The sequence below is a fragment of the Phaenicophaeus curvirostris genome, chromosome 2, assembly GCF_032191515.1.
Source record: "Phaenicophaeus curvirostris isolate KB17595 chromosome 2, BPBGC_Pcur_1.0, whole genome shotgun sequence".
Taxonomy (NCBI): Eukaryota; Metazoa; Chordata; class Aves; order Cuculiformes; family Cuculidae; genus Phaenicophaeus; species Phaenicophaeus curvirostris.
In genome coordinates, this window is record NC_091393.1 from 49,586,720 (window position 1) to 49,603,329 (window position 16,610).

At 37.2% G+C, this 16,610-nt stretch overlaps 1 protein-coding gene across 10 annotated transcripts in view; it reads right to left on the reverse strand.

Moving 5' to 3' along the window:
* Positions 1-5,793: 5,793 nt before the first annotated feature.
* The window catches only part of REPS1 (RALBP1 associated Eps domain containing 1), a 67,101-nt gene continuing 56,284 nt past the window's right edge, over positions 5,794-16,610 (reverse strand). For 8 of the 10 annotated variants that reach the window (XM_069852009.1, XM_069852011.1, XM_069852008.1 and 5 more), the window contains 7 exons: positions 15,247-15,365; positions 14,428-14,492; positions 13,114-13,299; positions 11,631-11,726; positions 10,866-11,014; positions 10,149-10,254; positions 7,981-9,350 (listed from right to left, as the gene is read on the reverse strand). In XM_069852009.1, the coding sequence (XP_069708110.1) occupies positions 9,282-9,350; positions 10,149-10,254; positions 10,866-11,014; positions 11,631-11,726; positions 13,114-13,299; positions 14,428-14,492; positions 15,247-15,365 (790 nt within the window). In that variant the 3' untranslated portion in view covers positions 7,981-9,281. Of the gene's footprint in view, positions 9,351-10,148; positions 10,255-10,865; positions 11,015-11,630; positions 11,727-13,113; positions 13,300-14,427; positions 14,493-15,246; positions 15,366-16,610 lie in introns of all 10 variants that reach the window. The other 2 variants (XM_069852016.1, XM_069852013.1) reach the window with 2 other exon arrangements.

A 16,610-nucleotide genomic window follows, 5' to 3' on the forward strand; every position in this document is an offset into this window, starting at 1 on the left:
CTCCTCCTGGGTACACATTTGCATCTTTTACACCATCCATTAACGATGTATGCTCATTATCTATTGGACTCATACAAGAAAATTTTGCACTTGGGGCACAACAACCCTATGCAGTGCTACAGACTAGGAGAAGCCTGTCTAGAAAGCTGCCTGGAGGAGAGGGACCAGGGGTGTTGGTTGACAGCGACTGAACATGAGCCAGCAGTGTGCCCAGGTGGCCAAGAAGGCCAATGGCATCTTGGCTTGTATCAGAAACGGCGTGACCAGCAGGTCCAGGGAGGTTATTCTCCCCCTGTACTTGGCACTGGTGAGACCGCTCCTCGAATACTGTGTTCAGTTCTGGGCCCCTCACCACAAGAAGGATGTTGAGGCTCTGGAGAGAGTCCAGAGAAGAGCAACGAAGCTGGTGAAGGGGCTGGAGAACAGGCCTTATGAGGAGCGGCTGAGAGAGCTGGGGTTGTTTAGCCTGGAGAAGAGGAGGCTGAGGGGAGACCTCATTGCTCTCTACAACTACCCGAAAGGAGGTTGTAGAGAGGAGGGTGCTGGCCTCTTCTCCCAAGTGACAGGGGACAGGACAAGAGGGAATGGCCTCAAGCTCCGCCAGGGGAGGTTTAGACTAGACGTTAGGAAAAAATTCTTTACAGAAAGGGTCATTGGGCACTGGAACAGGCTGCCCAGGGAGGTGGTTGATTCACCTTCCTTGGAGGTGTTTAAGGCACGGGTGGATGAGGTGCTAAGAAGGTGCTATTAAGAAGATGCAAACCTTAAACCAGCTCCCTCTCTAGCATAACAGTATCAGGGAATTTTTTTTTTCTCCAATCTCTAGCTCACTTCAGTAGTTTAACTGTGGAAAACAAGCGCTTTTGCAACAGCATGCATACATTTGACGGAGGGAACCCAACTGCTTAGAAGTTTTTGGTTTGGGTCAGAACGTCTGTCTATAAAAGACTGACCAAGTACAGTGAATAACATTCCAGCCAGGGCAGCACTAGAGTTTATACTGCCAAGCTGGGAGACAAGAAGAGGGAAGGGGTTCTCAACCGGCAATTCTCACCATTTTGCTCTACAAAAGGCCTTAAGTAAAACTAGGCCTTAATTCCTGTGAAATCAAACTCAGATTTTTCTTTTTTTAAAACTATTAACATGATTAAACATCCAAAAAAGGTACCTGTCTGCTCCCCAATGAACAGCATAGTCCATCTGTGTCCTTTGATTGATGGGCTTGTTCTCAGGTGAAATGCATGATGTCTGGATCCTGAATAACAACAAAAATGGAAGCTGCAGGCTCATGACCTACAGCCAAAAAATTAATTTTTAAATTAATACTTCTCCTAATTATCCTTCTCAGCTGGGTTCTGAAAACTTGACAATTTGTTTAAGCTGGCTTCAGGTTCTGGAATAACTGCAGATCCCAAAAATGCTACTTGGTTCTCTGAAGAGTCAATATAATTTTGATAATTTTTACCTTGACTTTTAATTTTGATTCAAACCAAGGTTTATAAAACAATTCTTGTATTGTCTGTTTTTGACGAGCCAAACAATTGCTTGAAATACTTTTGTTTTCAAAGTCCCAAAATAAAGAGTCTATTAATATGGAACTTTTTTTTTAAGAGCAGCTTAGCTCTCACTTATAACTTAGCTTTTAGTTTTGACTAGGAATCTCCAAATTATTAAAACCTCATCAAGCACTTTTAACACATGCAAACAAATAAAATGGAAAAGCACAGCTCGGTTTTATGAACATGAAAAATCTATAGAAGCCACTATGCACAGCACTGGTATAAGGACTGCACGATTAATCCAATCAAGACTCATTCACTGCTAAAACAGTCACCTTATTGTTGGCTACTAAAGAAAACCAGTTAGTATCTGCTTTTTCCCCTACTACACTATTATTTACAGAGGCCAGAAACGATCCCTGCACACAGTGACTTGGTCTACGCCTTCAGGTGTGCTGCTCTCTCTTTTGTGTAACGTACCCAGAGGCCAGCCAGTCCGTTCATCCATCTACCTGTCAGCTCGTGGGGTTTAGCTTCAATGTCTGTTTTAGGTCAAATCAATGTTTCATGGCTCACAAATGGTCTTCGAGGACATTCACACCCCTGCCAGAAAGCCTCTGCTCAGATGGCTGCAGTGCCAAAAGGAAACACAGATTGCCATTGCGCTCTTACGACAAAAGGAAGCATGGAGATAGAAGCCAAGCTTGCTGCTTGTAACTAAAATCTATCATGCAGGATGAATTCAGACACAGCTGGAGACAGAGAGCGATTAAAAGCATTTTCTCAGGAGTTTGTTACTACATTAGGTTTGATCACAAATCATTGTAACATGTACATATTTAAGACTTCTGCCAGTCAAAAAAGTTGACAAAAACTATAGTAACTAGGCCAACAAATATTAAAAGCTTAATGTAAGAAAATGCTTTAAACAATGTATTTCCTACTCAAACGCAAAAAGGTTTCTATTTAATTTTCAAACACATCACAGAAAATAAGGTACTTCAGAATCCCAGGACTAACCACAGGATAAGAACAACAGACCATATGTAGTCTATAAGGAGTGACATTATTTTATGTTGTTTTCTTGGGAATTTTTAAGCTACAGCATACTATATACAAGCTAGAAGACGAAAGTCACCAGGAAAATAGACACAGATACCAATATTCATATGCAATCTACTTGAAAAACTTTTCTGACTTTGTACGGGTTAAAAAGTTGTAAGCATCTTAATACTTTCAGAGCAGTAGTTAAGATGCTGAACAGGCTACCAAGTCAAACAAGGTCTGTAATCAAAGCTGTTTATTTATAAAGTGTATTGAATTCATAGAGGTCCCGAGTATCTGAAAAACAAAGCCAGAAACCTCTCCTTGAGTTAGTTCCTAACTCAAGAATGAAAAAGAAAAAATAATCTTACTACAACAGACATTTTCAAGGCACCAGTCTAGAAAGAGAAAGCTGGCTGGAAATGTTTTTAGATCAGCAAAATCAGTTTTAAAAAGCCCAACTAACTAGGCTTATATTGTAAAGGATAACAATTTGTTTTTTAATTCATTTGAAACCGAGGCAGATCTTAGATATTCTGACAGAACCATCTCCAGGACAAAGCCAGCCCAGACCCTAGGCAAACCCTTCAGTTCACTCTACTCCTTCAAATATGTACAAACTTCTTTGGCAACATCCTTTATCCTGCAGTTGGTAGTTTGCAGGAAAAGCTGAGATCAACCTCAGAAGTCAATGTTTATTGTGCTGGAATTGAAAAGGAATTTCTCAGAGCTTATTAGATAGAAGAGTTAGTTTGAACAGAAGTTTGATTCCACAGGACCCCATGTCAGGACTGAAATTTTCTAAAGACAAAAATGATTATTGTATTAAAACTATTAACTTTATGCAACTTCACAGCAATTAGATGTACTGTAACACTACGAGTCTGCATCAGGCCGTGCTTCCAGTACCTTTAAGTACCCTTTTAGAGCAAAAGGACCTCTGGGTTCTTTCTGGTCGTAAAGCAGGTGACCAAGTTCCTTCACAAGGGCAGTAAAAGACAATGGAATTGAAGCTGTAGGAGAAGGGTTTGTTGTACCGTGCAGCACTCTTCTTCCAAAGGCAGGATTACGTAGCAGAAAAAACAAGCTAGAGGCACATCACTTCTGCATTTTCTGATAGAAATCTTGAAGTACAACTTCCTAGAAGTTCTTTTCATAATCTTTTTTGTTGCAATACACACCATATTTTTGTACTTAAGATTGAGCTCAGGCTTTGTATCCGTTCATGATCTGCAAAGTAAGGCACAGCAGCACTAAGTGCTGAATTCCATGACAGTTTAATGAACACACCTAAATTACCACAGGGGTTCCCAAAGTATTTCCTTTAATTTGTGCTGAGAAATCATATACTGCTGAAGCCACCTACCATATGTACCTTTTGGCTAAGTCTGACACAGCCAATCACATATGCCAGACCTTCAGAAGCCCACAACAGGTGTTCACATACACAAGTGTTAACAGTTTACTGTAATGTTTATTCACTCTCTGCTCCCTCAACTGCATGTCCTAGCAAATAACTGATTTTTAGTGCTGCCTTTCTCAATATGCAGCTGTTCTTTCACATGCTTTCAATTTCTTACATGCCTTTTGAATGGATATCAAAGACAACAGGCTCCTTGCAGGAGACATTCCGGATTCTAATTACCGTTTCTTACATTTAACTTGCTCCACCCCATGGACCACACCCTCTACTGTAATTTTAAATTCCTTCTTATTTGAGCCAAAGACAGAAATACAGTTAGACCTCTGAAGTTAGATGACAGAAAACAAAAGCCACCATCGCTGCTATATGGGATACATCAAAGAGTTTACACACGCTGTAGAGAAGGATGTGTCTGTCTCTGTGAGCTCCTCAGTGCACTGGGAAACAAACGCTCCAATCATGTAAGGTTCAACAGCAGCATTGCCAGATTTTGGTTGTTTTTTTTTTAATCAATATAGCACTGAACGTTGCTTTCACTATTTATGATGTTTTCCTCATTTCCTACGTCATGCATAATCAAAACGAGTCAGAAGGACAGGAGTTATTTCGATGGTTTCCAGATTAGATACGTTCTTAACGTCACTAAGTGAAAGTGTCAAGAACAATCTACTAGAGATGGAAGAGAAATCATGTGGCTTTCTGTGCTATCGTACACATGCAGTGTGTGATACAGTACTGACAGTCATCTTAAGACTTTGGATATAGGTGCAAGATCACAAACTTAGTATTTCGCAGAGTTATGATTCTGAATTTCTCGGTATTATAATAAAGCAAGGGCTGTTTCTGAGAATAACTGAAATGCAAGACATGGAAGGCTCATGTGTCAGTAAGCTGGAAAAACGTACAGTAAAATCACCTTGGAATACACTATTAGTGTACAACCAGGTCCAATTACTGTACAATCAGCAGTGTACAGTTCAGCTTTGAAGCATGAATTGCACCTTTAAAACCCACCTTCCCAATTTAAAGAAATACTATTGAAAGGAAATAATATAGTATTAAGCTACTCAAACACACAACTGACTTTAGAAAAGCAATTAATTTAAAGACTCCTGTTAAAAAAAGGTTTACATTTTGCTTGGGTACTAATTATCAGGACAACACTGTGTAGCTTCAATCACTTATCAGCATATAGACATTTTTAACATTCTTCCTAGACAACTTCTAGTTAGCTGTTTTCAGAGACTATTAAGAAAACATAACATGATTTTTTTTTGTTACTAGAGAATAAAGTCCTTGGTTTTCAGGCGTTTTCTTCTAGAGAGCTGTATTATAAAGGATTAGCATCATTATGCATGGGAAAACATGCTGGAATTCTGCTACTGAATTAAATGGTACTTCCTGAAAAATGGAACTATTGAGGAGTATAGCTGAATAACCAACTACACATGGCCTGCTCTGTGAAGTATTTAAGCAACTTAAGCATGCAAGTATGCTTAAAGTACACAACTTAGTTTTTAATATTCCATATATATTAAGAATTGCATTGTTATTACCCACTTGGGAGGGACATGTTTTTGTAACATATCACCATTTCATTTAACTACATTCTACTAGAAATTAAGACTAGAATGAGGAAGAGGAAATTGTTTTACTTTTTTCCTTCAGGAAAAACAGATTCAGACTAGGACATCTGTATGGTTGTATTTAACAACAAATTCTGTACACAGCTGAACCCAGGAGAGTAAAACACAACTTTGCCCTAAATATAGAGCAGTAACACAGCACACCCCATCCCTAAGGGACAGAGACATCTCACACAAGAAACAATGCTGCAAATTTATTTTCTTTAGTTTAAGTTTTTATAACCTCAACTTTGTTTATCCCACATAAGACATTTTCAGTAATAAAGAGATCCTCTAGTTCATGTACTATTCACGCACTTTACAACTGCAAGTAAAATGAGGGGCATGTGAATTACAAAAAAGTTTAAAATACTTGTTACATCGAGCAGTATTTTAAGTCTATCCCAAAAAGATGATTTTTCAGCTTTTTACCTTTGCATTTTGGAAATCATCTCTGCAGTCCAAAGATAAGCAATGAATGGAGAAAAAAGCAACTCCAAAGCAGGTGGAATGAAGAAAGAGGCACATTAGTAGGAGAAACAAAGAAAACGCAAATCCAGCAAGAAAGAGACACTCCTCCAGTCACAAAGTCCAAAGAAACACATTTTGTGGCTATTTCAGAAATGCATGCTGCTGTCCATCCATCCATTCTAGCTGGGTATGTGAATCGCACTCCGTACTATTTAGTAGTCTACATTTATATTTGCAACATAGAGAGCACACCTCTTGTACAGTACATAATTCCTTGCCCCACAGAGCTTACAATCTAAGTTAATTAAAAAGAATGTATCAAGTAGCTGGATCAAGATCAAACAAATGGAGAAGACAGGGAAATAATTTTATAAGGGATTAAAGTTGGGTTATATTACTGAGGTAACTTCTGAACATCATTGGCAATGATGTTCTTAAGACAGAAGTAATTATTCAGTTAGAAGTTCTTCTGATCATGAAAACCTGGTTCAAAACATACCAAATGATGCATTAAAAGTAATCCACAAACAGTCTTAAAAATAGACTTGTTGGCCAGATACAAAAATATTCAGACTGCTCAAGTTCTTCTCTTGAGACATTAACTTCTCATTCTACTAAAAAGATATGGATGGATGTTACAGAAATTCATATGTACACGCCACAGGCTTCTTACATTTAAGGTTGAAATGTTTAATTCTGATTTAAGAATCCTGCTTCTATAAACATAGGCTTAATACTTAAATATTAATATGAAAATAATTTTATTTTAAAAATGTATTTTTAACTTTAAAATAAACTATGGACAAGATACAGTTGGTTTGAAATCAACATTGCATGACTACAGTGAGTGACCCAGTTTTTTCACTTTAAGCACTGTTCTTCTCACTTGGCAGTTTTAGCATTGATTATTAGTTGCTCAATTTTAAAGTTTTTTTTAGCTTTGTTTTGGGTTTTGGTTTTCTTTTGTTTTAATTTTCTTAGTTACATCTTATTTTTTAAGTCAGTCTTGCACTTTATCTACTAATTGGCAAGATGTAGTTGAAAAATAACTTATATGCAGCCTCCGTGCCCGTTTAGTTTTAATTTCTTAATCTCTTTGCATGCAAATAGAAAGTACCATCTTTCATGCAATTACAACATTCATGTCTTTTGTAACAGGGAATCTTGCTTCGGATTATATACATACACTATCTGCAATAGAATCATAGAATGGTTTGGGTTGGAAGGGACCTTAAAGATCATCCAGTTCCAACCCCCCTGCTGTGGGCCGGGAAACCTCCCACTAGGGTCAAGTTGCTGAAGGCCCCATCCAACCTGGTCTTGAACACCTCCAGGGATGGGGCAGCCACAACCTGGAGGAGTTATAGTAATAGAAGTTAACCACAATTATCCAGTCTGCATATAATAACCAAAAAGAGGAACAGTTTTTCACTGTAGAAAACAGCATATCCAGCAGAAAAATCAGACTTGAGCTATCCTTCTGTTAGGAAAGCAGATGTTAAAGGAATTCCATTCAAGCACAGAAGTGAGACACTGAGGATTCTGGCTGCTAACAGGTGATTCATTTAGTTTTAATTTGAAAAGGTATTCTCAAGGAAATCAAACCAGAAATGAAGACTAAAGAACTATGCATTTCTTTGACCCGGGACAGTACCAGCATTTACTTTTTAGAAGTTACAACTATATTAAATTTGCTTTTAGGAGGATACAAAAGGAATATAGCCACAGATTACCAAGAGAATTTAATCACTTGTGACCAACAGCTAAAAAAATCACAGAAGAAAGTGGTCTAGGGATTGTTACCAATTGTTTCTCATATATGCCATAAAATTACAAAAAACTCCCTGCAGACCTGTAATAAGCCCCTCCTCCCTATTTGAATTGCTTTCAATTCCCAGGTAAAGATGAATCAACAAAATTAAAATATTGTGCTGTTTTATTGGTGTAAAAATCACACAACTGCTAGTTCTGATTCTGCAGAGATACATCCATGCAGTTAAACATCTATGATCCCACAGCCAGAAGAAGCCATTAAATAGAATATCTGCTGTTAGTCAGCAATTAATGCAAATTTACATATGAGATCAAAAGGTGTGTATCATACAATATACAACAAATCCTAATACAGTACATCAACCTGAATAGCAGGATACACTTGGGGAACTCTGTTAATAGTGAAGCTTGTCTATATGCCAGAGAAATAAGGCCTGGAAACAAGATGACAGAAGGTACCCCAGAATTCCTAAGAAGCAAATTGTTCTTTTTTGGGGTGTTTTTTTTCTTTTTCTTTTTTTTTTTTTTTTTTTCTCTTGCTGGGAATCAGAAGTTCAATAGAGGTATTGACACAATACTTGACAATACAATTTGTTATAGTGAAGACTGGTGGATGTGACCTGTTATTAAAAAGGTAATGTGTGAAACATGCAATTACAGGTGGTGCTTCAGTAACGTGTCATTAATATGTTGATTACACCCAACTCTTTTCACAAAAGGCAGGACTGAGAAAGGTCTGTTTGACAGACTACCAGTTGTACCATAAATCTTCACACGCATGCGGCTGAATCAGGATCATGAATGGATAAAATGTGAACACCTGGCAATCTGTGGTTACATACTCTGTAATGTATGCAACAAAACCAGAAAATCAAATCCAGCTGATATGGCAAACAGCCTGCAAGAACTCTGTCAACCTGAATAAGCTGGTTTATTGCAAAGAGGCAGGCTTTCTAGAACTGTGAATAACTTTCCAATTGTGAAAGGCAGCTCGGGAAGTAACGTTGGCTGATGACAGATTACTAGTTTTTCTCTTTTCTGGCACAATAAAATAAATGCCATAGCAAACAGAGTTCATGTGCTTAAAGTCAACTGATTAGCAATCCTCTTCTGTACAGATGTTTCAACAGGAAAAAAGAAACGACTAAAAAATTCCAGTTGGAAATTTTGGCGACAAACTCTGCAAACTCAAGTCCAACAAAGATCACAGATGCCCAGAGAAAATGATGTGAGAGGCAGTGTCACATTCAAGGAAAAAGTTTTTTGTTTTTTTTCTCTGTACTGAAATTAAAATACTTAAATACAAAAGTGGACAAATTGACAAAACAGAACCACAACATTTAATGTAGAATAGAGTGCACTGAGCTAGATGCATGGATCTTTAAATAGGCTTTGAAACCAATACCCCTCTCAAAATTAGTAAATTCACAGTTAACGGCAGTAGGCTTAGAGGTGAGAGAAGGGTCGAAGTTGTTCCAGTTGGACTTCCAGGGAGATTCTCTCTTCAAGAACATCCTACAAAAGAAAGATTTTCTACTGACTGTACATAAAGAATTAATATTTAAAATTTCCTCATAGGATCAAAATTCTAAACTCGCACCTTTCGCCCAAGTTTCTCCTCTTAATGAATTTCTCTGAGCTTAAATTTCATCAAGAGTAACAACTGAAATCAGGGCTTGATAATTTTTTAAATGGCCTATCTTCCGGTTCAGACAGCATCACATTAATTCATGCCTACATTTATGATCTTTTTTTTATTAACCTGATAATTAAAATTAGATATCTTAAGGTAAGGAAGATTACAAGAGAAAGATGTTAAGATGGTGCCTACAGATAAATCTAAGACAATAATAGCTAACGTAGATACAGATGACTATTGTTCTAATTAAGATGAAGTTTTGTAATCCATATTGGTTGTTTAAAAATATTTATCATTTTATTAAGACTTCAAGGTTTGCTTTTTCCTTCAGGAAAAAACCAGGCCACTTCAGCTGCTCTTCTCAATACTGCGTTTTAAGAATCTCGTGACCATGACAGCTACCTCAAATCATTAATACTAAGTTATGATTTCTTTTTTTAGTGTAGCTGAAAGCAAATTAGAACACTGAAAAATGCGTATTAGTGAAAGCATCTTCTATAATTTCACAAAGTTTGGCACAATTAAGTATATTCTATCATCTACAAAACAACCAAATACTTTATATTGATATCCTCTACTATGCATACCATTCGTTTGTAGATATGCCTGTTACTGTGTATCACTCGCATCTTCCCCGCTAAGGCTCTTCTTTTAAACAAAGAATATGGAATTACCTTTAGCTGCTGCTGTAGTTCACTATTCAATCTGGCCAAAACAGTGTTGGTTTCCTTGTTACGTCTGATTGATGCCTGAATTGCCTTCTTGTCTTTCCCCACTGATCTGAGAAAACATCAGAAGTATTGTACTAAGCCATTTCATTGCTTGGCTGAATATCTAATTTACAGTCCTCCTTTTTAAAAATGAGCAGAATCCTCTTTTCCATTTTTTAACTTGTTACACTGTTCATTTTCCCTCTTCTGCTGGGCTAGATTAACCTTGTTTGCATGGAAGCCACATATACCCGGTATATATGAAACAGCCAACAGCATATTTAAAAAACCTGTCATAATCAATTTTCCAAGGTCCCAAAACACTGTATCACATTTATTTACCTAAAAGGGACTCATGTAATAGTCTACTTTCATGCTATGACACAAAGATTGTACGTTTTGGACTGTTCATAGCAACCACTATTTAAAATGAAGCAATACTTCTACTTATTTACAACATAATTGCAGGAGTTAAAGGGCTCACACTCCAAAAGCCAAGATCTCTAGAAGGTTGCCCAGTAGTAGAGGGTTCACTATGATCTTGTTTAAAAACCAAAAACCTTTAAACTGTTAAATTAATCTAATTCTAACACACTGAAATTGTTTGCAACTCCTAGAATAGAATGCTATTTAAATGTAAACTTTCCAGTAACAGATGTATTTATACACTTCTTGGGTTACCTAGGAATAGATGGCTGTGAAGCAAGAACAGCAGCTATGACACCTGTTTTCTGTGTATGTTCCTCAGCTTCAGGTCTTAGCTCATCCTCCGATTTTAATCTTCTGCGAATAGGCTTTGGTGGTGGAGCAAGTGGGGTAGTGCCTTTACCCTGAAGAGGAAAACACAGCCTATTGATTTTCACAAATTGCATTGTACTTGCATTATAAACTAGTAACTTCATGTGTTACATATTCTTAAAACTAGTTACTGGGCTAACTGAATTTGGAACTCATCAGATATTTTCTGATGGACATGTAGCTGCACTCTCATACAGTCTAGAAAAAAACTTACGCACTAAATCCTACTCTGTGGTGAAAAGGCAGTAAGCTGCTACATACTGATGAAGAACTATGCAAGCAGAAACACCATGGTGCAACCAAGAAGTGCAAACCCACAACATCTAAGAGCACACTTCTGCCCCAGTAATTAAGTGTTTGTAATAAAAAAAGCTACAGTTAACCAAGTTCTGCACTAGAAGTCTTGCTCCATTTAAAAAATTCATACACTTACAAGTACCTACATTTTCTGCTGTCTCAAGAATGAAGCTAATCATGAACATATGATGCAAAAATTAACCATATGCATGCCTATTTCAAGCACATATTGGACCTAACAAAACTGTGTTTGAGTGAAAGCATATAAAGTTGCTGTTGCAAGTCAAAACAGACATATAATTTCATATATGTCAGACAACTGTGATCTCCTTCCAAGTGTACTATGCATACCGCACTAGTGGGGACATTAGCAGGTGCTTTGTCTTCAGCTCTTCCATCTGCTTTGGCAACTCTAAGAGAACTTGCAGAATCAGAGGGCTTTTCAACCTGAAGGGATATAAACTATATTTAGAAAACTACTTCTCAACAAATACTTAATTTGGCAAGTTAGAATAAATACAACTCTGCTGCAATTCTGAGACATGAATACAGTTAACACCTAAAATTCCAGTTCGAGCCTTCTTTAGAAGCACAAGCTGAAACACAACAATTACTGCTTTAGAGCAAAATCACCTAAAACTTTCTTAGTCACTTTCTTGGTCTTGGCCTGGGAGCAGCTTACAGAAGAAGTACATAAGTAAAAAGCTGTATTTCCAGAATCAATAGCCAGACCTGTCTTCAGATACAGAAATTAAGATTCAATAATTTCATATATATATTTAATAATAAATCTAAAAATCACTATATTAAAAAAAAGATGAAATAATTACTTGAAAGTATACTGCTCTCAAGCATTGTACTCCAGATGTTGGAAGACCTCTGAAAAAAGTCAAATCCCTGATGTTCTGAGGCACTGTGTAGCACAAAAGAGCCTGTGGCCTGATAAACTGTTACAGCTATTTCTGCTAGTACATTACCACTATTATCTATTTGTCACTGCCAAAGGTTAATCCCTCCAATGGAACACAACGTGATTGTTCCCTACCCACCTCAACGCAAAACAAGCAGCAAGCTTAAATTAAGCAGTGTTCAGTGGCAGCTTAAGCTAACATAGCTGATTTTGCAGTGAGGTACACGGAGAGCACTCACTGACCTTCCTGATTAAAGGAAGCAAGAACATACTGCTCACAGTTGGAAGAACTTTAAAGCACCACAGGTACTTTTGCAATTGTGGATGCAGAATTGCCCCAGATAAATTGGAACCTGGATGAAGGCTACAAATTACAAAGGAAAACATGAAGTAATTCATGTAATAGCAGTAAGCTATTATGACATTAGGAATAAACCCAGAGGCTCCCAAACTTTTAACACCTGTCTGTAGCAGGAAACAAGGTTTTGCAAACAACTAACAATCTATTACAGAAGGAAGCCAGAGCTCTAGTCACTTTAACTATTTGTCCAATGGCTTTGAACAAAACCAAATTAATGGTGGTACACCAAATACTTACAATACTTGACAGTCATCCCCTTTATTAAGATAACTTTAAAACCTACCAGTAAGTCGTTTGGAAGGCTGGCAAGAGGAAGCACAAGTTTTTCCTGTGTTAAGTCTTAAATGCACCAATACAATTACATTTGTGCACATATATGCTAGTAAGTACATAATCTTTTGAATTACAACTGAAAGCTGAGAAGAAAATTTCTTCTGCCTAGGCATTTGGCAATTACTGAATAAGTGGATTGGGACTTTAAATTCCACTTTTTTTTTTTTTTTAACAAATCTCATAACTGTTGGTGGTATTAAGCAATTGACAAGATTGTCACTTCTACCCACCTGCAAGACTTCTGAATGTGTTTCAATTTCATCTTCTTCCTCTTTGTTTACACCTGAAACAGCAAATGCCTCAAACTGGCTGAAATCTGCAAAATTTGGCTGTTCTGGTATTTGTTGAGGTGAGGTACTGGTATGAGCTATTAGGCCTTCAGCATCTACTGGGCGATGCACATGAGGACCTGCACCCTGTAATAAAAAAACAAAAATAGAGTGACATCGTTCTTAACATAGTTATATGATGCAAAGAATCTCACCTAACAACAGTTTGTGATAGAACGTTAAAGGCTATTTGCCTTTTTAGCTGTCAAAGACTTATGTCCTGTCAGTAGGACAAAGCACATCTCATCCAAGACACAAACAGACCAACCACTATGTTTATAAAAGTAGATAAATATTTAAGATAAAAGGAAGTTCAATGAGATGTGCTACTATACAGTGAATGAGACCAAAGATGGAGGCACTGTAGGACTATTATCTAGACTCAATGGACAGCGAGTGTTTCTGCTGTAACACAGTCCAGCTTGGCTCTGTCAAGGTTGATATATATTTTCAGTCTAGTTCCATAGGGGAACACGATTATATCATCACACCATATGGAATATGTCTGTCATTGTATCCTCTTCCTTTGCAGATGATTCTGCATCCATTGACTGACTTCAATTGCTGGTAACTCGGATTCTAAGAAGTAGCTGCTGCTGAAAAACAACTGAAAAGCAATTTATCTGTTCCATGCAAGATCTGCACAGTAGTTGAAGGATTCAGCTGGTTGAGACAAATTAAAAACTTCTGCAGCATTTGTCTTCTACCAAATCAGCAAACTGAACTGACTCAGATCAGGACTGCAAAGATCACCAAGTCTACCACAAAGGAAGAACTAGGATCACTCCTTTTGAAAGCAGGCATGTTAAGTAAAACTATATCCTGTACCAGACATGGATGGAAGACAAATGCTTATTCTTCAAAACTCTGGAAGACTGCTCTCACAGTCTGCATTATGGACTATTAGCAATACAGGGAGAGGTAAAAAAAATACGAAGGCATAACTTTGGCCTCTTTCCTACAACTCAGAGCTTCAGAGCCACTCAATCCTCTTCGATCTCTACTTAAATCCTTTCCCATGGTTCCACCAGGAACTATTTTTTTCTTAATGAATGGCTACCATTTGGCTACAGTCTAGGTTTTGCCAACATTCACATTCTGATGATTTCAAAAAAATACCAAGCAATACTACTCATTTTAGAGATAAGTTAAAATTCAGAGTTAGATACAAATGATGCACCAAGTCTGAGATTGTTTCAAAAGTGACAACATTACCTGTGAAGGCTGTGGTCTTGGAGGCACTGCAGGGGGACAGGCAACAACTCCAGCCTGTTGCTGTCCTGTAAAAGAGGTACAGTGTTTAGCTGAGATGGTTTCTCTTCATACTACAGTGCTATCCAATTTTTTTGTCTTGTCAACATGAAAGCATCTTGCATTTTGCCTACATATTAACTTGTCATATTGAGGACCACAATTGTAACATCATCTCCCAAATTTGCAAACGGACAAAAGAATCAGAACACAGATCTTATCCTTTGATCCAGCTCTAAATACAGACACGACCATACTTTTCCGATCTTAGTTGTTTTATTTTGCCCCCGTTATAAAGTCTTAACATTTTCCTCATACTTTTTGACCCTGAAAAGTACTGACAAGTCAGAAGTACAATAAAAACCTCTTAAGCAGAGTATCAGAGGTAACCTCTAATAATTTCCTCTGAAGTGAAATACTTAACACCCATCTTTAATATATCTGATATCAGAAGAATTTGACTTGAAAATTTACCTGCAGATGCAACGCATTGCATGTGGATGCAACACCAAAATGTTACTTCCTGACTCTGCTTCTCACATTCACCCGAAGGACTACAATGCCAGCATTCAGCAGTTACTTCTAAATTATCAGTTTATGCAAAGTGGAGTACAAATTTTAACTCAAACAGGAAGACTCACAACATTTTCAGCTTTTTCATTCAGAAGCAATGTTTTTAAAAAAAAAAAAACACTCTAAATCTTTCTTCAGAGGAAAAAAAATGTCTGCTTCAAGAATATATGTGCTGAAAAATAATATACACAAGGAACACAATTTATCTACCTGGAGTAACCGAAAAGGATCTGTTCATATCTAAAGATGATGACCGAGAATGCGAAGGGTGAGGCCTTGGAGGGGGTGGCGGCGGTGCAGCATTATCCGGAGATGTTCCTGAATGTGATCTGCAAAAGGTAAGCTTCAGTAGTAATTTTGAACTAAAATTCAAAAGTTCTTCAAAGTACGTGATTAAAAAATTAAGTTTGACAGACAAAAAAGCCTGATTACCACCGATTTTGAAGACTGAAAAATCAGTTTTAAACTTCTGGTACTCTCTGATTTCACAATTGTTTTAATATTTCTATTTTCCTAAATCTTCATTATCCAAATTATTCTTATATTACCACAAGTAATTTATCTTTGGGAAACCCATAACTTGACACACATCCCAAACAATGATATTTCAGGAAGAGAACCCTAAGCATGGTAATTCCATCCAGATGGTAGTCACTATAATTTGCAAATCATTTTAAGATGTCAAAGATCCTGATTATGTTTTACATGGGTTAAGTTCAATGTCACTGAAGAAAAATACTAAGTTTCTGTTGGACCTGCCTCCATGCCTACTGAGCTTAAAGAGTATCTTGTCATACAAGATAACTACTCAATTATCTGCCTGAAATTTCCCAGATCATCTTCAAAAATTGTAATTCATTCTTAGGTAGGATCACCATCTAGTGGATACCTGTTGCAAGTTCATCAAGCAGACATTCAGAAAGGACAGAAGGATAAAGTACTGCTTTAAGGGGATTTATCATACAGAGCTTTTGCACAGCTTCCATTTAAAAACAGCTTGCAGAAACTTCCTAACTAGTCCAAATTGAGCAAGACTGATTTACTGAATCATTGACGTGAATACAGCTACTCTTCTGTTCAACTCATAAGTGATAGTCTTTTTTACAACTGACTTTTGTAACATTCTTCTGTAACCATCACAAGATATAAAACTAGGAAGATATGCAAGCTTCACCCAAAAGCTGAAATTTCTTCATGTGTAAGTCCAGACACAAAACTGAATTACTGCAATAGAAAAATCTGCTTTCTTAATATGCTCTCCAAGACAATGGTTCTGTAACACTGTAACCCTCAAGCTGATGAAATACAAATCTAATTTACTGACTTCTCTAGCTAGTCTAGTACAAAAGACCCAAGTAGGACTAAAAAAGGGAGAAAGTGGTTTAAGGACACTCTTGAAGTATAAAATCATCTGACATAGCCTTAAAAGTTTTTGCTTCTTGAAAATACAAGAAGTACTCTGGACTAATGGCAGAGCCAAGGACAATGTCATCCCCATAAAGTTACATTGATTGAAAAGGTAACAGTGGAAGGAGGAAAAAGAGGAAGTGGGGAAAAACATTTCCTGAGTGGAC